The sequence below is a fragment of the Malurus melanocephalus genome, unplaced genomic scaffold (assembly GCF_030028575.1).
Source record: "Malurus melanocephalus ecotype Western Australia unplaced genomic scaffold, MMel_1.1 scaffold_569, whole genome shotgun sequence".
Classification (NCBI taxonomy): Eukaryota; Metazoa; Chordata; class Aves; order Passeriformes; family Maluridae; genus Malurus; species Malurus melanocephalus.
This window is the reverse complement of record NW_026623801.1, coordinates 286,531-306,370: the sequence shown is the minus strand read 5'-3', so window position 1 is coordinate 306,370 and position 19,840 is coordinate 286,531. Positions and strand designations below refer to the sequence as shown.

At 44.2% G+C, this 19,840-nt stretch overlaps 1 protein-coding gene across 1 annotated transcript in view; it reads left to right on the top strand.

The window, feature by feature from the left end:
• Window positions 1–12,044: 12,044 nt before the first annotated feature.
• The window catches only part of PRDM16 (PR/SET domain 16), a 180,457-nt gene continuing 172,661 nt past the window's right edge, over window positions 12,045–19,840 (top strand). Inside the window, exon 1 of the mRNA XM_057382483.1 lies at window positions 12,045–12,386. Coding sequence (XP_057238466.1) covers window positions 12,060–12,386 — 327 coding nt within the window. The 5' untranslated portion in view covers window positions 12,045–12,059. The remainder of the gene's footprint in view (window positions 12,387–19,840) is intronic.

Sequence of the window (19,840 nt, the reverse complement as noted above, 5' to 3'; positions counted from 1 at the left end):
TACARCTGGGTGTAAGTGCTGTCTTGGGAGATTAAAACTTTGATGCTTTTGGGTTGTGTTTCCCTGAAAGAACTYATTTAATTTTAGTGTAAATATATTTGATAATCCATAAAGCAGCATGCCATTTTGGTGATTTTAACCCACTTTATGTGGGGTATAATTTCATGGGTGGCAAAGTTTAGAGATGTGTTTAAATGTCTGAACAACAGGAGAAATTTCCTGCATAAAGGATTATTAATTGTCAGGTAAATGGGAGGGTGATGATCTCTGACTAAACACCAAGCGAGGTTTTGATTTGTATTAATTGTTGAAGGTCCCATTAGGAACTTCCAGTTTCCTGTAAGAGTATTTTGAGTATTGATGTCTTTTATTTTGGATTTTGTTGTCTTTTATTTTGGTTATTGATGCCTTTTCCAAATTTAATGTTTTCCTTCGAGGTGAAGCGTTCTCCCCTGATGCTTCCAGCTCTGAGTGGCAGTGGTGGAAAATGAGGAAAGGGTTCCAAACAAGACCACTTTAGAGATCTATAAAAATCCTGGATTTCCTTATTTATAATTATTCACTCTCCTAGGCACTGTGGGCATTTTATAAATGCAGGTCAACAAGCAGATCCTGCTGCAACTTCTGCTTTCGAGGGATATTTTATGAGCGTACTTGAACACTTGGCATATATTTCCTAGGAAAATCCACCCTATTTGTCAATGAGACAGATGAAATTAAAACTTGATTAGGCAATCCCAAATCTGGGTTAAGCGTTACTGTGCTTAAAACYAAATTCTTTGTGGGACATAAGAAAGGATTTTTTTTTTCTTTTGGAAAAGACTTTGAAAACTCTAAATTTAGACTTGATGAATTTTCACATAAACCACTGATGTGTTAAAATTTATAACAAATGAACACCTGGCTGAARATACCTTTTCAGAAATGGCTAAAATTGCCTTGTATAATAAATAACRTGAACTAGAGCTGCTCCTCCTGCCTTGCCCTAAATCCCTCCTTTGCCACAGCAGCCCTGATGCATCTCTTTAACGTGGCCATGTGACTCTTTCAAAATCCAGGAGCTGAAGAGTTAAGGCACAAATAAAACCTCAAGTTCAGACTGTCAGCTTAGATAGTGCTTAGCAAGGGTCGAGGAAAAAAAAAATCCAGTTGTGATTTAGAAGAAAAACAGCGAGATTTGACCAATTCCATGGAATACCTTTCGTAGCCCCGGGGCGAGTGGAAGTGGTATATTAACCAAGGAATAGAGCAGAGGAGGAAAAAGGCCAAATCACATTTCTTTGAAACAAAGAGGCTTTTTACCAGGAACAAGCCTTGATAAAAATTACAGTGGCATCGCAAGTCATTTCAGCCGCTCTGCCTCGGGCCATGTCGGAGCAGTGAGGAAATAGGGGATGCAGCAGCCCTGAAATACAAATACAGTAGTCCCGGGAGTGTTTTTAGTATAAATAATCCTTTTTTAGAATAATGCAGTGGCTGTAAATAGGGCCAGGTGATGGGTGCAACACCCAGGATTGCTTTGGGASGAGGAGAGGGAAAAGGGTGTGGGGTGTGTCCCAAATCCTCGTGTTTCCACAGCTTCCCAGCTTCTGATTGAACCAGAATCTGATGGAATCAGCTTGAAATTCGTGTGAATGCACGTGTCAGGCTCAGCCAGGAGGATGTTGTGGTGTGGCTGTGAAATGAACAGGTCTAAAACTGCTGTGGAGTTCTCTGGAACTGGGCAAAGTTCCTTTGRAGAGGACGGGATTCTCCCAGGAATCCCACCTGTTTGTTCTCACAGTGCTGGGGAAGGATTTTATGGATTTTCACATCCCAGTGCCGTTTGTTGAACCTCCCCTCTCCCTTGTCCTACATTCTGCAGGCAAACTCTGGGAGCACTTTCTCCATCAGAGCTGATTTGTAAATAGACTGCAGAGGGGAAAAGSAGGAGGATTAAACACAGGCTCAGCTCTTTGTAAGGTTCTTGTTCTTAGAGAGAAAAGAGCACTTGAGTGGCCTGCAAAAAAAAGTGCCCCAAACAGCAGCTCCCTATGCAAACATTTATTGACACTGGGATATTGAAATTGGGATCCCAATTGAAATTGGGAACATTTATTGAATTGGGGAAGGAGAAATGGGGAGATCTCTGCACAAAACAACATTTAAACCCCCAGCTGTTTCTTACTGTCATATCTTGTCCCATCAAAATTCCATTTTTTYATAGTAATTAAACATTTCTGCAACCATCAGGACACTGGGAGCTGGAGGAAAGGTTTTTTGCTAAGTAAAGGAGMTCAGTTCTGATCCCAAAATACCAGGAACCTGACTGCTCAGCAAAATGGGTGGGAAATATTTGGCAGAGCTCTGCATTTTCCTCATCCCCAGGTTCAAAACGTGGCAGGTGAGATGTGAGTGGTGGCTGTAGTCAGAGCTGTGTCCCTGCCACCAAGTTTCAGGTTCCATTGGTGCCACAATTTCTGGTTGTCACAACATTTGTCCCTCAGTTCCTGGGAGGAAGGAGCAGCTCCTGCTCCTCCCAGCAGCTCCTGGGAATTCCTGCTCGGAGTGGTTGTGAAGGCAGGATGGACAATGTGCTCAGTGAGGTGCCCAGAAGATGCCAAGGACACTGAGAAAACACAAATATTTCATGGCTTGGTGGGCTCCAGGCAGGGTGGGATGTGTGGGAGCACAAAATGAAACCCTAAACAAGTCAGGGGCTGGCTGTAAAACCCCACAGCATTCCATGGGCTTTGGAAGTGAATCCATAAGGAGTGGAAAAGTCATTTCCAGCTGATTTTTGAGCACAATCCTGTGCTCCCAGCCCACGTTTAGTCCGAGGAGCGTTGTCCTCGTGGGTCACACCTCTCAGGGAGGAAACCAGCCCAGCCCCAAAGATCAAAGCTGTTTGGGAGCCCTTTGTGAGTCCTGTGTGGGGCCGAGCTGGGGCAGCCCCTTCTGTACAAGGAGGGTTTTCCACCCAGATCTTCACTTCCAGGTCTGGGAGAAACATTCCTGGGTCCAACCGAACTTTGAAGCTGCTGCAAAAATGTGTCTTTGAGTAAAAAAMAACCTCATTTGTTTGTGCAAAGCTCGAGAAGGGCTTGGCTCAGTGACCGAGTAGGGTCTGTGCTAAAAGGTCTCGAGCTGGAACGGTTGAATTTCACTGATAGTGGGAGCTGGAGCATTTGGGAACCTCTTTGGCAACAGCCCCGTGGGTTCTACTTGTGCTGTTTGTAATTAAAGAGTGTGCAAAATAACGATAAAAACTTTCAAAGACTGAATTAAAAAAAGTGGAACAACTTTTAGACAGAACAACTTTTACAGATTTTTTTTTGGCTTTGAAATGGAGGGGTGAAAGTAGAAAAGAMCTTGAAATGTAAATCTAGAATTCTWTTAAGTGTGGACAGACTTGAATTTAAAAAATATCTGTGTGGCRTTCTGAGTGCTGAGCAAAACCCAGTTTTTGCAAAGCACAGCCTCACTCAGGATGTCAAAAATAGGATTTTTTCCCCCCTGTTTCTGCAGAACTCTGCCGTTTCTTCCCCGACACAAAACCGGCASAGCTTCCCCGGAATCTTTTTTTGGCCGGGGCAAGGCAAACCCAACTTATCTGGTGGCATTAAAATGTGCGCCTGTGCTCGCCTGTGAAAATGGAGCTGGGCTTTGACACCCACCTCACGGCTCCGTCCTCCATCCTGCATTGATTCCTCTCTCCCCTTCCCACCCCCRATCCACRGGCACCATCCCMTTCCCCKYTCTTCCCTCCCTCCCTTCCTRCAGGAGCGTTTGCCGGGAACTGGAAATTGTTATCGATTAATATTAATATTCGGCGTGTTGGCCAGAACGCCTCCCCCCGCCGCTATTAATCTGCCGTGTTAATAATGCCAGGGACTCCTGTTCGGGACCCTGGGGAAGCCACAGTGAGCGGAATGACAATGAGACGGTGACAACGGCCCCAAAGGCCGCGCTTGGCAGAGATGTGAATTCCAATGGCGAGGGCTCCTTTTGGAGGCTCACAAACRCTTTATTCTCGCTCCATGGGTTGACATCCAGCACCGAGAGAAATCTCCAGCGCGGGTTGTTAGTTTTTGGAGAGCCTGGCCCGAGTGCGTTTCTTTATTTGTTCGAACTAGGTAACATTTCTCCCAGCAGAGAATTCGCTCTCGCTGTCATTTTGAAAGTTCCACTTTGCTGCATTTTTTTTCTTTTTCTCCCCCAACTTTGAGCATTTCTATAGATTTTTTTTTTTTTAAAGGGGAGGGATTTTGGAGCAAAAAATAAGCAAACCGCTGAAAAGCAGCGACGATTTTTCTTTACTGAGTGAAGCTTTCCTCTCTTCCTTCCCTAATTTTTTTTTTTTTTTAGCTGTTGTGTTATTTCTGTAGATTCTTCCCAAATGTTTGTTACCACTCTGGTAAAACACTGTACATTTCTTGTGACGCTTCACTGGAGCTTTTATCTCGTAAATAGTTCAGAGACACAAATTCCAAAGGCTGATATTTTTTCCAGTGCCTTTAATAATAAGATAGCTAAGATAGCAGAGCTTTTTTGTTGCTTTTTGCTTAAAAGAACCAACTTTATCTACTGCATCCAAATATGGATCAAATGAATAGTTGGACATAGCACAATTTGTAGAAATGTCAGCTTGAATTCAATCATAAAATAAAACATTGAATTCAGAGAGATCAGGTGAAGCAAAGTTATGGACAACAACAACAACATTCTCCGAAGAGTTTGATTCTAAAAGGATCTTATGTGGAAATATTTTTGATGCCTGCTTGAACCAGACTTTTACTGGAAATATAATACTGGCATTTAGAGCAGAGCAATTTGGACACTTTCCCTGCTGGTTTTACTAGAGGAAAATGCGTATTAGGGAACACACTGAAATACTGTTTCGAGCTTTATTCCTCGTTTCTGCCAGCAGAAATCCCTTAATAAAAGAAAACACTTAATTTTTTTTTTTTTTTTTTGCTTAAAACCAAAGGCACTTGAAATCCTTAATACCTGCTCTTCTCACAGCCAAGTTCTGCAACAACTGCTTTTAGAAAGTTTATTGGAAAATGCGCCCGATTAACTCTACTCAGCCGTCATCTGCTCTCCCAGCTCCTCTCAGATCTGCTTTCTGTTTCTTTTTAATAAAAGGACTTGAAGCTGCTTTGAGAGGTGCATTTCCAGCTAAGACAAAACCGGGCATAAATGTGAAACTTGAAAAATGAACGCACAGAATAAACACGGGCGAGGGGCTGCTTTGGCGAACGTTTCGTTTTTACCGCAGTCCCTCTTCCTTTTCACTTGTCCTGCCTCCTCCTCCTGCCCCATCCCTCGCTGGCTCTGCAGTTCAGAGTGTTCTCCAGCACTGAATTGTTTTTTTTTATGTGTTCTGCAGCAGTTCTGTGTCAGCCAGACCCAGGGAAATTCTGTGTGTGTTGTCCTCAAACTCTGAAGGTTTGAGCAGAGCCGGGCTCAGCAGTACCTGCAGCAGGTTCCAGGGCTGGGAATGCACAGAGCTGGTGCCTGTCTGGAATCTGACACAGGGATGGGCTAAAATTTGTGGCAGAYTTGATGAAATCTCAGATTTCATTTCAATGGAAGTTATAAATTAAAATTTCCATGGGTAGCATGGTAAATGTGAGGGTTTGGGGCTGTCATTGGGGTTTGACCAGCAGAATCTTGGTTATCCCATCAAYCTCTTCTGCAGAATCTTGSTTATCCCATCAATMTCTTCCTGCTTCTCACAGGAATTCCCAAAATTGTGTGTTTGTAGTTTGTAAATAAAATATAACAGCAGTGTTTTCAGGGAAACAAGGTGAGAGGGGAGTTTGGGGTTCTGCTGGAGCTGGGCTGGGTGCATTTATTGTGAATTCAGCTCAAATCTGATTGAGTATCCAACGACTTGCGTCTGAATTTTCCACGCACACCTATTTAGTGGATTTATTTGTCGGTTGAGTCACCTGTGACTCATCCTGTCACAACTGTGCCACCATTCCAGCTTGAAATGGGAATGTGGAAGACCAGAGCTCGCCCACAGACATTCTGATTGTCCCTAATTCCTTTCATSCATAGCATTTTGGGTGTTTCCAGGTGCCAGGGAGCTGTGAAAAGCTTAGGTTGTGATCTGAGGAAGAAACAGCCTTACCCCACTGAGAAATAACCTGAGTTGYYTGGTGTGYTGGTAACATCAGGTGTTAAAGGCCSAAAATTCMRGGGAAATCTAAAGARATACAATTCCAAGCTGGATATCTCTAGATATGCTCAGAAAATTTGGTAAAACCATAGCAAGTTGTAGCAGAAATTCTCTTTAAAGTGAAATTTAAATACAGGATTGTGTGAGCAGCACCATTTCTCAAAGTTGAAACCAGACCCTGTGACATTCCCGTGGCACTGCGGCACGGGGGCAAAACCACTTCCCACTCAAGGCCATTTCCTTGCCTGGATATTTCTTTTTTTCCAACTGTTAAACTTGTGGAGAGAGAGGGGTTTTGAGTGAATGGAAGAAAAAAAAAAGACATTTCCAAACGGGCATTTAAAGCAGAATTTCCTCCYGCTCTGGCAGCAGTCAGAGGTGATGGGAAAAGCTGTCAGAGCATCCTCTGTGGTCTGGGGACCCTGCAGAGCCAGAGGTTCCTCATGGACAGGCTCTGCTTTGGTGCTGGATGAGTTGATTTCAGACCAGTATCCACCAGCAAACACCAGAGATCCCAGTACAGCCTGGATGGAGTGGAGGAGAAAGGTTCTTGCAATGAATTGTGTGATGGGCTGGAGAATCTTAATTTATTCTTTATTTACCTTTCCTTACAGCCATTCTCATTATCATTGTCCATGCATGGGGAAAAAAAGTGATTTTTAGGTGTCTGTGAAGCATTTGGTGCTTCAGTCCCACCCTCAATGGAAATCCCATCCTTAATGGAAGAGGAATAATTCATCTCCTGACATTTTGTCACATATTTACATCTTTTCTGGAAGAATGATTTCACAAAAACTTCCAGAGAGGGTCTTGTAAAATCCARCACCCAGAGGCAGATTTCCCTCATCCCACAAGGCTAAAGGACAGAGTGGCTGATGTTTGGAAMACCCAGAAGTGAGATCCCCCTGGCTCTCGGGGCATTTTCCTGTCCTCAGGGTCAGGTTTGCACCCAGCAGGGAGAACAGACTGAGAAGGGAGGTGTGGATCCACGAGGAGGGTGGAAGTTTGGGGAGAATTCTCAATTTTTCTCACTCCCTGTGGGATTTCAAGGGACTCACACAGCTCAGGAATGCCAGGACTGGATCCAGAGCTGTGGATACCAACAGTTCCCACCAGCTTTAAGAAAAGCTGGRATTTTGGGCTGGTCCTGGCAGGCAGATGCAGCAGAGCAGGGCCTGGATTTGGGATTTTCTATTGCATTTCAGCTGCGGCCATCAGGTGGCAATCTGACCACTGGGATCATTCTGAGCTYCAGGCACTTTGGGGTGGGTGCTCCTGGGGCTTCCCGAGGTTTTTTTGTGATTTGGGGTCGTGCCTGCCAAGCTCTGGGCTGTGCCTGCTGCCTGCAGGGCACAGTGGGATGGGGGTCCAGCAGAATTCCCAGTGGAGAAAGGGCAGAATGGAGGGCAGGGATTCCTTAGAATTCTCCAGAATTAAGGTGAGATGAGCAGCAAAGCACCCCGAGGTGATGGATCCTGCCTGCAGCAGTTAAATGCATCCTTAATGGGAATATTTCCTCCTTGAATAGGGCTGTGTTTTGATGGTTTGATCCAGCTCCTCTGCTCTACAAAGGGTTCTGAAAATAGCATTTCTTTTTGATGGTGAAACATTCTGAGGCCCCAGCAAATGGAGACAGAATCCTGTCCTCCCCAGAGTCGGAAATGCAGGTGGTCTTGTTGGCTGGAGGTGTGAAATAAAGAGTCATGGAATTACAGACTGGTTTGGGTTGGAGTGACCTCAAAATGAACCAATTCCGACCTCGCTGCCACGAGCAGCTCCCACCAGACCAGGCTGCTCAATGCCCCTCAAGATGTTGCTCAAAGTGCTCAAATCTTCCCTGCCTCCTTTCTCACCAGGCATTATATCAAGAATTGCTTGGTTTGGTTGGTTTTTCTTCCCTGGAGAAGATTTTTCRAGGAAAATTGTGCTGTGCAGGAAGCTCAGGACATCCATGGAGCTGTAGAGGGGGTGGTGGTGCCTCTCCTTGGGTTGGAAAAGGTGTTTGAGGTCACCCCACTGCYCTTCCTGCAGAGCCAGAAAACAGAAACAAATCCCAGGGAACTCCTGGCCTAATGAATATTTTCCTGACAATATTTTATATTATAATATCATTATTATGTGTTATAATAAGCACATAACCAGCAGTTCTAGAGAGCATGGAGGTTTTAATGCTCAGATGTGATTCTAAACTCACAGCTAGGAAGGAGCTGCAAAGTTTGGATAATGATGTAAAAACCCCTTCCAACAGCCAGTTAATCCCTAAGGAAAAAGCACCTGTTGGTCTGTCCCTGTGTGGTTCCATTCTCAGCTACAAAATCAAAATTCACGGTGAATATTTGTATTTTCTACTCTTCTGTTCCAGTATTTCCCTTGGGCCTGAGGCTCCAGGCTCTGAAAGTGTGACTTCAGTGTGTGCCTGTCATTCTTCTTGCTTAGGAAAAAAAAACCAAAACCAACCTGGGTTTCACACAAATGTTGAATTATCCAGCCCAGATCATGAAACTCAAGCTTGTGTTGGTGACCAGGCACCGCCTGCCCAWTAGAAATTAATTCCCAATGAAGAAGTCAAAGAAGCTCTTTGCAGCCAAAAAGTCATTCATTTGTGTCAAAAATGCTCATTCATTTCACATAATTGGGTATTCCCACAGCAGAATCAGATATTTAACAACAACAACAATAATAACAATAATTAAAACAGCAATAATGACAACAATGATAATAAAAMCAACAACAAATGTATTAAAACCCAAAACCCAACGCATGATTTCTCCTGCCACCATTTCCTTGAACGTCAGCCCGGCTTTCCCTTTCACTACAGCTGCTAAATAGATTATTCATGAGGTCTCTCACCACCACTAAACCATCCCTCCCATTGTTGCCAGCCCCTCATCGGTGTCACACGGATTTTCAGCGTCTGCCCATATCTGATTATCTGTGGAAACAACCTTTCAATGAGCCTTTTTACCGAGTCACTCCGCCGGGGAGCTTTGGCCGACTAATTTTAGTTTCATGACAACAACAATAAGGTCAAGTTGTATTTCTTGTGCTGCTTTTCACCCAGGCAGGCATTCCCGAGCCCCGGGAGCCTTGTGGAGGGGCAGATGTAGGACAGCATGGTTGTCACCACGGTGTGGCCGTGTCCCACATCCAGCTCTCCGTGGCAGCTGATTTGGGATGGAGCTGGGCAGGACTGGGAATTGGAAAATAAGATATTCTCTAGGTTTTTTTATTTTTTATTTATTTTTATTTTGAACACGTTGTGTAATATTTGGAGTAAAATATTCTCACCCGAGGGTGGGACGTGGTGTGGTGCGGGCAATAGAGAAGGTTCTGAAGAATTATCAAAATTGAACCTCAGCTGCTGGATTTGCCCCAAATCCCTGGAATAAACACGACCTGGGGAGAAGATAAGCTCCCTCACCTGAGTGTTTTAATTTGGAGAAAAAGAGGATTGGGGGCACCTTTTTTGTCCATAACTCCCTGATGGGATGGGGCAGCTGAGGGGGTTGGGCTCTGCTCCAGGGGACAGGGACAGGAGGAGAGGGAATGGCCTCAATTGCACCAGGGGAGGTTTTGGTTGGAAATCAAGAAGAATTTCTCCATGGAAAGGGTACTCAGGCTTTGGCAGGGGCTGCCCAGAGGGATTTGGAGTCCCCATCCCTGGAGGTGTCCAAGGAAGGCCTGAAAGTGACACTCAGAGCTCTGGGCTGGTGACAAGGTGGGGATGGGTCCCAGTTTGGACTTTATGATCCTGGAGGTCTTTTCCAGCCTCAGTGATTCCAGGATTCTGTGAAATCCACCTGGCAGCACCCAAAAAAAAAGCGACAGGTTTGGGCACAGATAGGATTTTCCCTGGCACCTCTGGCTGTGAAGGAATGCTGGACACAATTTATTGATCTCAACACCAGATTCTGCTGAGGACCCCAAAATTCCCACATCTGTCTGGTTGGGATTCTTCTCCCACAGAGGCCACATGGAATCTCTGTTTTCATGACCTGAAATTGCTCTTTTTCATCGTCATTTCGTGCCTGTTGCCAGTCCCCGAACACTTAACAACTAAAAAGACAGATTTGTCTGTGTTTGGTGATTTCTCTTGAAATACGAGGTCAGTCAGATCGTAGGATCAGCTCAACAGTAAATTAAAATTTAATCAGAACTGCCCTGATTGTCCCACAGAATAAATTTAACTATCACACATTGTTCAGTAGGGAGATATCTTTATACTTTACCCATATCCTCTGAAAATTTTCACAGGTCATGCTCCAATAAACYCAGTTTTGCTCTTCAACTCAGTTGGAATTCCTGTTCCTTAAGTGCAGAAGAGGCTAATCATAGAGCAGAAAATAATTTGACTTGCTAATACCAGGCGAGAAAACATTTACTGCGACCACAAATATTTTCAGGATGATGGAGTACCTCATGCTCATGAAAGCTTGGGTTCTGGGGACGTGTTTGAGGAGGGAGGGCTGCACTTTCTAGCAGAGGAAACCCGTGTCAACTGCAGCAGGCAGCTCCCTGTTTTCCTCCAAGTGCTGGAGCAAAAAAAAATGTTGGCATAGGAAGCAAAATCCTCCTGTTCAGTCGGGTCTGCCACCGGGTTTGTTAGGCATGAGCTCAGGAAAATCTTTATTAGGCATAAAAAATGAAAAGAAAATGAGGGGAAGATGTGTCTTGCAGACAGAAGGTGAATTCTGAGGTTAGGGAAGGGGTGGGTTATAAATACCTCGAGTCGAGTTGTGCTGCTCCAGCTCTTCTTCCCTGATGGTTCCCGGTTGGGAGCCGGTCAGAGCTGTCATTTTGGGGGTGCTGCTCCCCCATGGTGACATCAGGGGTCAGTCACGACCCTGGGAACCTCCAAAGCAGCAGCTGTGGGGTTTGGGATTGCAGTGGGAGTTGCAGAGCACCAGGAGCTGCCTCATGGCAAATCTGCTCCCAAAAACACCCCAGCTCCTGTACTGGGTGACAAATGGGTTTTTCTTTTCCCCTTCATGTTTTGCTCCCCTACCACCACCCCTTTTATCCCCTTTCTGGATGAGAAAGCTCTGTTTTCGTTCCATATGAATGTCCTTGCTTAGGAATGGACTCCCCTCGGAAAAATCCCCGAACTTTATGTCCCTCTGCATGTCCAGCGTTTTCACTCAAGGACAAGGGGRAATTGGGTTCAAACTGAGGGAGAGTAGGGMTRGATTRRAGATTAGAAAGGAATTCCTCCCTYCCACRGAAGCTGTGGCTGCCCCTGGATCCCTGGAGGTGTCCAAGGCCAGGTTGGACAGCGCTTGGAGCACCCTGGGACWGTGGAAGGTGCCCCTGCCATGGCAGGGGGTGGCACTGGATGGTTTTAAGGTCCCTTCCAACCCAAACCATCCCAAGGACTCTGATTACAAACCAGTGATACTCCTGTTACATCTGCAGGTGTAGCTGAGGGGCAGCTGGGGGGTCACAGCCTCAGTTGCTGTAGTAGGAGCCCCAAAAACCACGCAAACACTTCTCACCAGACTTGGATTTTACCTTAATTTCTTTCTGTTTTTATTTTATATTTTCCCCCTTTGCAAAATACACTGAGCCAGTCAAAGGAAGAAGTGCTTTAAGGGAACCTCCACCACCTTTTCTGYGTTTTGTTCCCTCTTCCCAAAACTGAAACACCAACAGCAAAGGACCCCTGACCCCATAGAATAAAGGGTGCAGTGACCCCCACCCCACCTCTCTGCAGCATCCCATGAGCCTCAGAGTTCTCATCTCAGCTCTGCCCGAGCTCCTTCAGGGACGTTTCCACCCTCCCAACGCGTGCGAGCGTCGCCCCAGRGCGACACGGAGCGGTGTCCGCGCGAGTGTCTCAGTGTGTTTTGTTCTGCTGTTTCCCCTTTTAGGTGACAGCGAGATTGTAAATAATATGTACGAGACCGACCCCGATCTCCTTGCTGGYGAAAGCGCAGAGGAGGAAACTGAGGACAGTATAATGTCCCCCATCCCTGTGGGACCTCCGTCACCCTTCCCCACCAGTGAGGACTTCACTCCCAAGGAGGGCTCACCCTATGAAGCTCCCGTCTACATTCCTGATGACATTCCAATCCCACCAGATTTTGAACTCAGAGAATCTTCGATCCCAGGGGCAGGGCTAGGGATTTGGGCCAAAAAGAAGATTGAAGTTGGGGAAAGATTTGGACCCTATGTGGCAGTGCAGAGGAGCGCGTTAAAGGAAGCGAGCTTTGGATGGGAGGTAAGCGTGCGGGATGTGGGYGCCACGGTGCTTTGTCTTCTCTGCATCCCCGTTACCTGCAGGATTCAAAATCAGCAGAAATCCCTTTCCAAGTTCACTCCTCRGGCCGCAAAAAACCGCTGGAGCGCCGTTTTTGGGAAGTGTGTTTTTTGAGCGCTGTCGGGTCACTCCATCAAGTGCTTGTCATTTCCAAATGGTGTTCGGGAGTTGTCGTGTGGAGGGAATGGGATTAATCGCATCATGTTTGGTGGTTGGGGCTGTTACCTTTGACTCCCAGCCCGTGTCAGCGGTGCAGGCATTATTAACTGGGCAGGGGAAAATCGCATGTACCCATTAACAGCCCCGATGTTCTCGAGTTCTCGCGCTGCGGCAGAGAGGGAGAAATGTGAAAGTCATTTTTCCCTGCCAGCTGCGCAAAACCACTGCTCTCCTCTTTCTCCCTGCTCTGCTGGGCTCGCCTTTTTCAKCTCAGCCTCTTCTGCTCCTGGATTCTTCATTTGTAGAATTTGTAGATTCCCTAATTATCCTGAAATATTCTGAGAGCAGTGAAATAGAGCCTGAGATTCCCGTTCTGTGCTCACAGTCCTGTCCCAGCACACCCAGTGTCCATCAGATCACAAAAAATTCCTTCTCTCCAGCCCCAGAGCCCACCCCAACATCCCATTCCCCTGCTGCCATGGGAGCTGCTGGTTCCTGCCCTGAGGAAGAGGCAGTGAAGGCAGGGACGTTTCCTGGAAGGATTTTTCTGTAGGACAATCCCTCAGAAAAAGTGGGAGCTGAATTTTCCCTCAATTTTCCCGGGTGAAACAGTGACTTTCCCTGTTTTCTCCATCAGCCACTGCTGGGGTGGTTCACAAAATCCTGGAGGGTTTGCAGGGTGGGCAGCAGCTGAGGGCTGAAAATGAAAAGGTTTTCCCAGGGAGAAGGCACCAGAGCAGTCACAGAGCTCTGTTTTCTCAAAAACCCGGGTCAGAAACGCCAGAGCTCAACATTAACAGTTGAAATTGTCTCTGATTATATTTGCATTCCCGACTGTGATGTCAAAAATCAGCGAGCAGCGAGACACAGTGAAACCCACAGAAGTAGGTCCAGATGTTTTTGTTTGGTTCACCTTYTCAATGCGTCCAAAGTGCAGGAAACAGCAACAAACTCTTGTTTGAAGAACCAAACTCAATTGTGTTTTGCTGCTCTGCAGTAGGAAGTGTCTGAAGAGCTAAAATCAGGGTTGGTTGAATGATTGAGTGGAGAGTTTCCTTTTCCTTCTGTCCTAGTGCAGGGAAAGGAGGGGAATTCAGATGAGTTTTGATTCCCTCTCTCTGTTCCGGTGACATTCCTCGGAAGTTTCTCTTGGTGTTGGCTTCTATTGTGAACAGCATCGCAGAATATTCAATTGCTATTACTGTATGAGCACCAAAAAGGGTTTTTTTTGGGGGGAAAAAAAAAAAAAATCTCTGTTCTTATCCTGGCAATACATGGTTCAGTTCAGGGGGGCTGTTGGTGTGAAGCAGCTCAAGACTCCTGGGGAAGGTATTGGTCACTCCATGGTATCTGTGAAAATAATGATAATTTTCCTCTAGGAATATGCAATATGAATTATTTTTAGGCTGCAATGTGAAAGATGAATCGTCTTTTTCTGACCCAGTTATTGATAGGTGGCCTTTGTTGTTTCCATTTATATTTTGGTTCATTATTTTATTTTAAGGCTGACTTTTAGGAACGAAGTGCAATCCTCCTTGACAGAAGTCGAGAAGCGCAAACCTTTCTTTCTGTGACCTTGGCAAAACATTGTCCTTGCGCTTTATATTCCTGATAAAAGTTGATATTTACACTCGTGATTTTCAGGAAGGSTCCTCACATCCCCACTGCTCTGAGTGCTCTGATAGGAGCCCTATTCACCAATTCYTGTTGACTTTGTGGCACTGTTTGTTTTTGTGGTGTAATTGAGCAAACTTTCCCTCTCTGGGGCACTTCTCCGGTCCCAGCAGTGTTCCTTTGTCCCCTGCCCTGGCAGGGACATTTCACACCTCAAAGGAAGGGCATTGTCCTCCCTCAGGTGTCCCCAAACCCATCCCAACACTCTCTGCTCRTCCTTGCTGTCACCTCTTGCAGTTTCCCATTTCCTGTGGAATTTAACAATTTTTAGCAATCTGTTTCCAGTCAGTGCCTTCAGAATTTCCTTTTGGAGCAGCATCCACGAATCCTTTCACGGGCTGATCAGGAATTCGTGGAATAAATGTGTGATGGTTTCTGAGCTGTTCCCTTGCAGTGGCAGGTTGGAAATGATGCTCTAGGAGATGTTCTAGGCAGCTCTACCTGATGGTAAATCAGGAAATTGTGACTGGGGACTTGTTTCCATCCTCTGTTTATAAATCTGAGCAGCCAGGCCATGGACAGTGAGGGAAAAAAGGGAAAGGGGAGGAGTTTATTTGTCACCCAGTAACTCATTGGGTTTTGCTTCCATTGTGCTGTTTCTTTCAGTTGTGATAATTATAAAAAATCTGGGATTTGTAGCGCCATGGGGAATGTTCCTTCTGCAGTTTGCCATTATTATTATTATTTTTTTTTGATCAGTATTTTTCTGGAATTTGTAGTTTTGGCTTGCAGTGATATGGGGGCTGAATGCTGCTGTAAGGTTTCCACACACTCCTTGTCAATTTGAATATCTCACATTTGAATATCTCACTTTTGAATATCTCACATTTGAATTTTCCCTCCTCTTGGGAATTAACTCCAGGAATGATACCTGTTCTTCACACCCAACCTCTTCTCCATTCACATTCCTTGGTTCATTTCCTTCCTCATTTCCGTTTCTAGCCGTGACAATCCCACTTTTTCACTCTTCTCACATTCTGAAAACCTGGTCTTTTTTGTTTGTTTTTAGCAGTGTCAGTTCCTTAATTTGGGTGGGGTTTCTGCCTTTGGCACAAGAAGTTCCTGCCCTTTATCGCAGGAAATTTCTTGTCAGGCTTTGACTAAACTGGGAGTGCCACTGGAAGTGACATTGGCTGCACAGTGGCCATTCCTCAGCWCCATCTCAGTTTTGCTGGAAAATGCTCATTTTGTTGTTGTACAGGACATGCATCGTAATTAATGTCTGTTCCTTCTGCATTAAAAAAAAATTCCAACATTTTGGGGGTTGGAAAATGTGCAATTAAGGGCTTTTTGAAAATGAATCCTTCCATCCAAGGATTACCCATGCAGAAAGAGCTTTCTCTTTTCAAACTCCAGTAAGCGCAGAGCTGTGAAAATGAAAATGAAACACAGCAGTGAAATGTCCCTCAAAGTCCTCAGGAAATCCAGTTTGTGTTTGGAGTTTCTTTCCATCCAAATTCCTCACTCCAACACTGGAGTTGCCAAAACTTTCAGATTCATTAACTCATTAATAACCTAAAACATCCATGGGGATGCAGAAAGCTGAATTTTACCTGCCATACCTTGAAAAAAGATGTTATCTTTATTCTACTATTTCAAATTATTTTATTTTATTTTATTTTATTTTATTTTATTTTATTTTATTTTATTTTATTTTATTTTATTTTATTTTATTTTATTTTATTTTATTTTATATTTTAAATTTTTTAGCTTTAATTTTAATTTTAATTTATTTTAATTGTTTTTATTTTTATTTTTACTTTCATTTTCGTTTTATTACAATAATAGTATATAATACGTTATACATTATATACTATATATAATATAGTATATAATAATAATAATATAATATTTTATTATAATATTATAATTATTCACTTCACTTTCAGGCAGCCAGGAGGGCTGGGTTGGGATGGTCTGAACACGTTTCCTCCCTTATCTGAGGCACAGCTCCGTACCTCACCTCCTGCTCTGCTTTGTGGCATTTAATATTTTAAAAATAACATTCTTTGAATTAAACCACACCTCTCATTCAAGGGCTTTTTGGACGGGGGATGGCAGTGAGTGATTCACGCTCACCTCATAAAAATAAATCAGATTTGTCAATCCTGCCCCCAGCCCCTCCCAGGGGTGATTCAGTGGCTCCTGTGCAGGACCTGTTGGGTGCTTTCCCTCCTTCCCTGACACTGCTGTGTCATTCCACCTTTTATTTTGTGCCTTAAAAGTCATCACCCCACCTCAAACCCTCGTAATGATGGGGTGTGACAGGATTGCATCTCCCCTGACCCCATCCTCCCCTGCCTGCTGACACAGAACGCAGCGCCAAAATAAAATGGCCCAAATAAATCACAGAGTGTTTGGCTTTACCGCCTCCAGGACCCGTGAAAAATGAAAATAAAATAATCACAGCATGATTTTGATCACTTCAGACTCTTAAAAAGATTAAAATACCTTCAAAATTAAAATATATTTGAAACAATATATTTTTGAACAATCTTGAAAGTGTTAAAATAGGAAGGAGCCTGAAAGCGTGGCTTGAACTGCGATGGTTTTGTCTTATTTCCCATTATGATAAAATTAACGGCGCTGTTCCTTTTCCTAATTGAGGGAGAATGGGAATCTCATCCTGGAGGGAAATTTAGCACCTGAGTTGTAGGAGATTTGGGAGCAATCATAGTTAATTCCATTTGCTTTTCAGGGTAAATACCACTGATAAATGCACTTCGTTTTAATTTATATTTTAATTTATGTTTTAATTTATATTTTAAGAGAGGCTATTTGCTGAAGCACAAGGGCTTTTCTCAGCTGCAGTGTCACAGCCAGGCTGCTCCTTTACATAGGGAAAATAAATAAAATGCTTTAATTTCCTACTTGAGGGGGGAAGAGAGAGGCTGTCCCATGGGTGACAAATAACTGGGAAAAAATGGGAGCCAGAAGCTGAGGATGCAACAGAATTCTGGCTCCACATCGGGGAAAACTGCTGGGTTTAACATCCTTTAACGTGTCACAGATACACAGCAATCCAACCTCCCTGTTACCCCAAAATGGGAGAATTAAATTTTAACATGGGTTTGTTTTTTAATTTTGTCTGTTTTTTGGAAATACTCCTAAATGCCAAGGGAAATTTAATTTACGTGACTGGCATTGAATGCTGGGAGGAGAATAATCTTGTATTTCCTTGAGTCTTGAAAATTTTAAAATACTTTCAAAATTAAAATTTTGTTTTAAACTGCATTTTAAAACTGTCTCTAAAATATTAAAATAGGAAGTAGCCTCAAAGCATGGCTTGAGCTGCCATGATTTTGTCGTATTTCCCATTCCAGATAACACAGGAATTCCTCAATTTTCCTTTAAAAGCTGATCTAACTGAAGGAGTGAGTTCTTGTCTGTCCCGTCTCAGCCAGAGGTGCTGAAGGGAGTGTGAATCCTTTAAATGAGCAAAAAAATCCCCAAAGCTCCTCGTGTGTCCTGACGTGTTCTCTGCAAGGATGTGATGACATTTCCTGCTCCTTTTCCTCCCTCRATTCATTCATTTTCTCCCCTTTGCCTGGAGAATGATGTTACCACAGCAGCTTCTCTCACTCGAGGAGGAGTCCCTGAATTGCTGTTTTCCCACCCAAATTCCTGCTCTGACTGGGAAATTGCTGAGGAATTTTGAGTGTGGCCCTTTCTCATGTTCAGAGTGTTATCTGCACAATAAATGTGTCCCCTCAAGGTTCCTTCACCATTTTCTACATTTTTCTGGATGGAATTTTCCTGAAAATGGAAAAAATTGTGGGTTTGTGAGGAAAGCAGAATGTAAAGTCACCCTGGGGGTGCTCAGATGTGCCCTCAGCAGATGCCAAGAGCATTCCCAGATCGAATCTTTATGGATATAAAACTGCTGAGAAACTTCTGCTTTGGGCCAAAACTCAGCGCTGAGGTGAAAAAAATTAATCTCGAGGAGGAAAAATAAGTTCCTGACCTCAAAATATTCTAAATTTTGTGAGATTTTGGGCTGAAGATGTTGCTCAGCTTCATACACACTCAGCTCCATCCCCTTCCCACTGAGCAGCTCTGGGACAGCATCAATATTTTGATTTTTCCAATGGGATCTGGGTTTTATTCTGGAATCAGGGGACCACCACGAGGAAGGGGAAGGGTCAGATCCAATCCTGGCAATTTTTGGGCTGTTTCCTGTGCTTGGAATTAAAACCATGAATGAAGACTGGGATTTCCAAGAACAGCAACAAGAAGAAGTTGATGGACTCACAGGAAAAAAAATCCCATTTTTTTACATCTTTTGGGTGGTTTAATTTAATAATTTCAATCCCAGAAAAAAGTGAAAAATGCACCTTACAGCATCCAAGTGAAACAACTGAAATTTGTCCCCTTTTTTGACATTTCCCCAAATGCYTCAATGCCAAGGTTAAAAGAGTAAATTTAGCCTTTTTTAAGCCCAAGAATGCCAAGATAAGTTGCTCTATCTTAGGCACTTTTCTAAAACATGGGTATATAAGGAATTAAGGGAAAAAAAGAAGMGACAGGGCAAGGGAATGACTAAGAATACCTCCTGATATTTCTCCTTTATTTCCATAAGGGGTAATAACTCATGAGCAATCCGGCAGAGGGCACTTGCTTTAAATAGAACWGTTCTGATTCACAAGCAGAAAAAGGAAATAAATATTTTCCTTTCGTCTTCGAGAGCCATCCCCGAATGCCAAGCTCCCGAAAGTGGTGTTTTATCGTTTCGAAAAGGAGAAAAACAAGGGAAAAAAAAAAAAAMMAAAAAAAAACCAAGAAAAACCCGGTGAAAAGCTCAGCGGTGGTTTGAAAAATAGCTCTTTTGGTTGTTAAAAACCCCGCAGAACTCAGGGCACCGCTTGTCCCTCCGGAATGTTCACCTGCAGAGAAACCCAAGCTGAGTTCTGCTCGCTCCCAGCAGCGCCTGGGCTGATGGAGCAGCGGGGTTTTTGTGGAGGAAACCATCAATGAGTGAAACCATAAATATCCATGGGGCTCCRAGGAGGCAGCGCTCTGGGGACTCTTTCAGAAGAATTTTGGGGATTTCAGGCTGCTCTTTCCAGGCACTGAGGAGGGCGTTGGGGTTTTTTTTTTGGGAATCCTCAAAGCTCCTCGCTGCTTGGAGGTTTTCCTGTGGGGTTGGGGCACTGAGGTCTCAAGGGTGAGGTCCGGGGATGTTCTCAGGGTCAGCAAACCCTACGGTGAASCCCACCTGAGCTCCTGGTCAATCACAAAGTCTGAAAGTTCTAAATTAAATCTCTTCACCTCAATCCAAGAAGCACCAACAGCGAATTTTCCACAGTCAAATGTGTTAATTACTGGTAGAAAAGAAAAAAATCACATTCCCTGCATAATTTAGATTTGCTCCTCCTCTTCCCATGGCAAACAGGGAGCAGCACCATGGATCTGGAGAGCTGGGAAATGCAGCAAGACTCGCTTTGTGGGATTTAAGATTTCACCCTTTTTGGTGCTTCTTGTTTGGCTTTGGAAGTGCTGGGAAAATTTGTTGTATTTAGGGATGGAAACAAAGGGTTGGGTCTGCTGCTTTTTCTGAAGGAGTGGCGCACGGGTGGGACGTG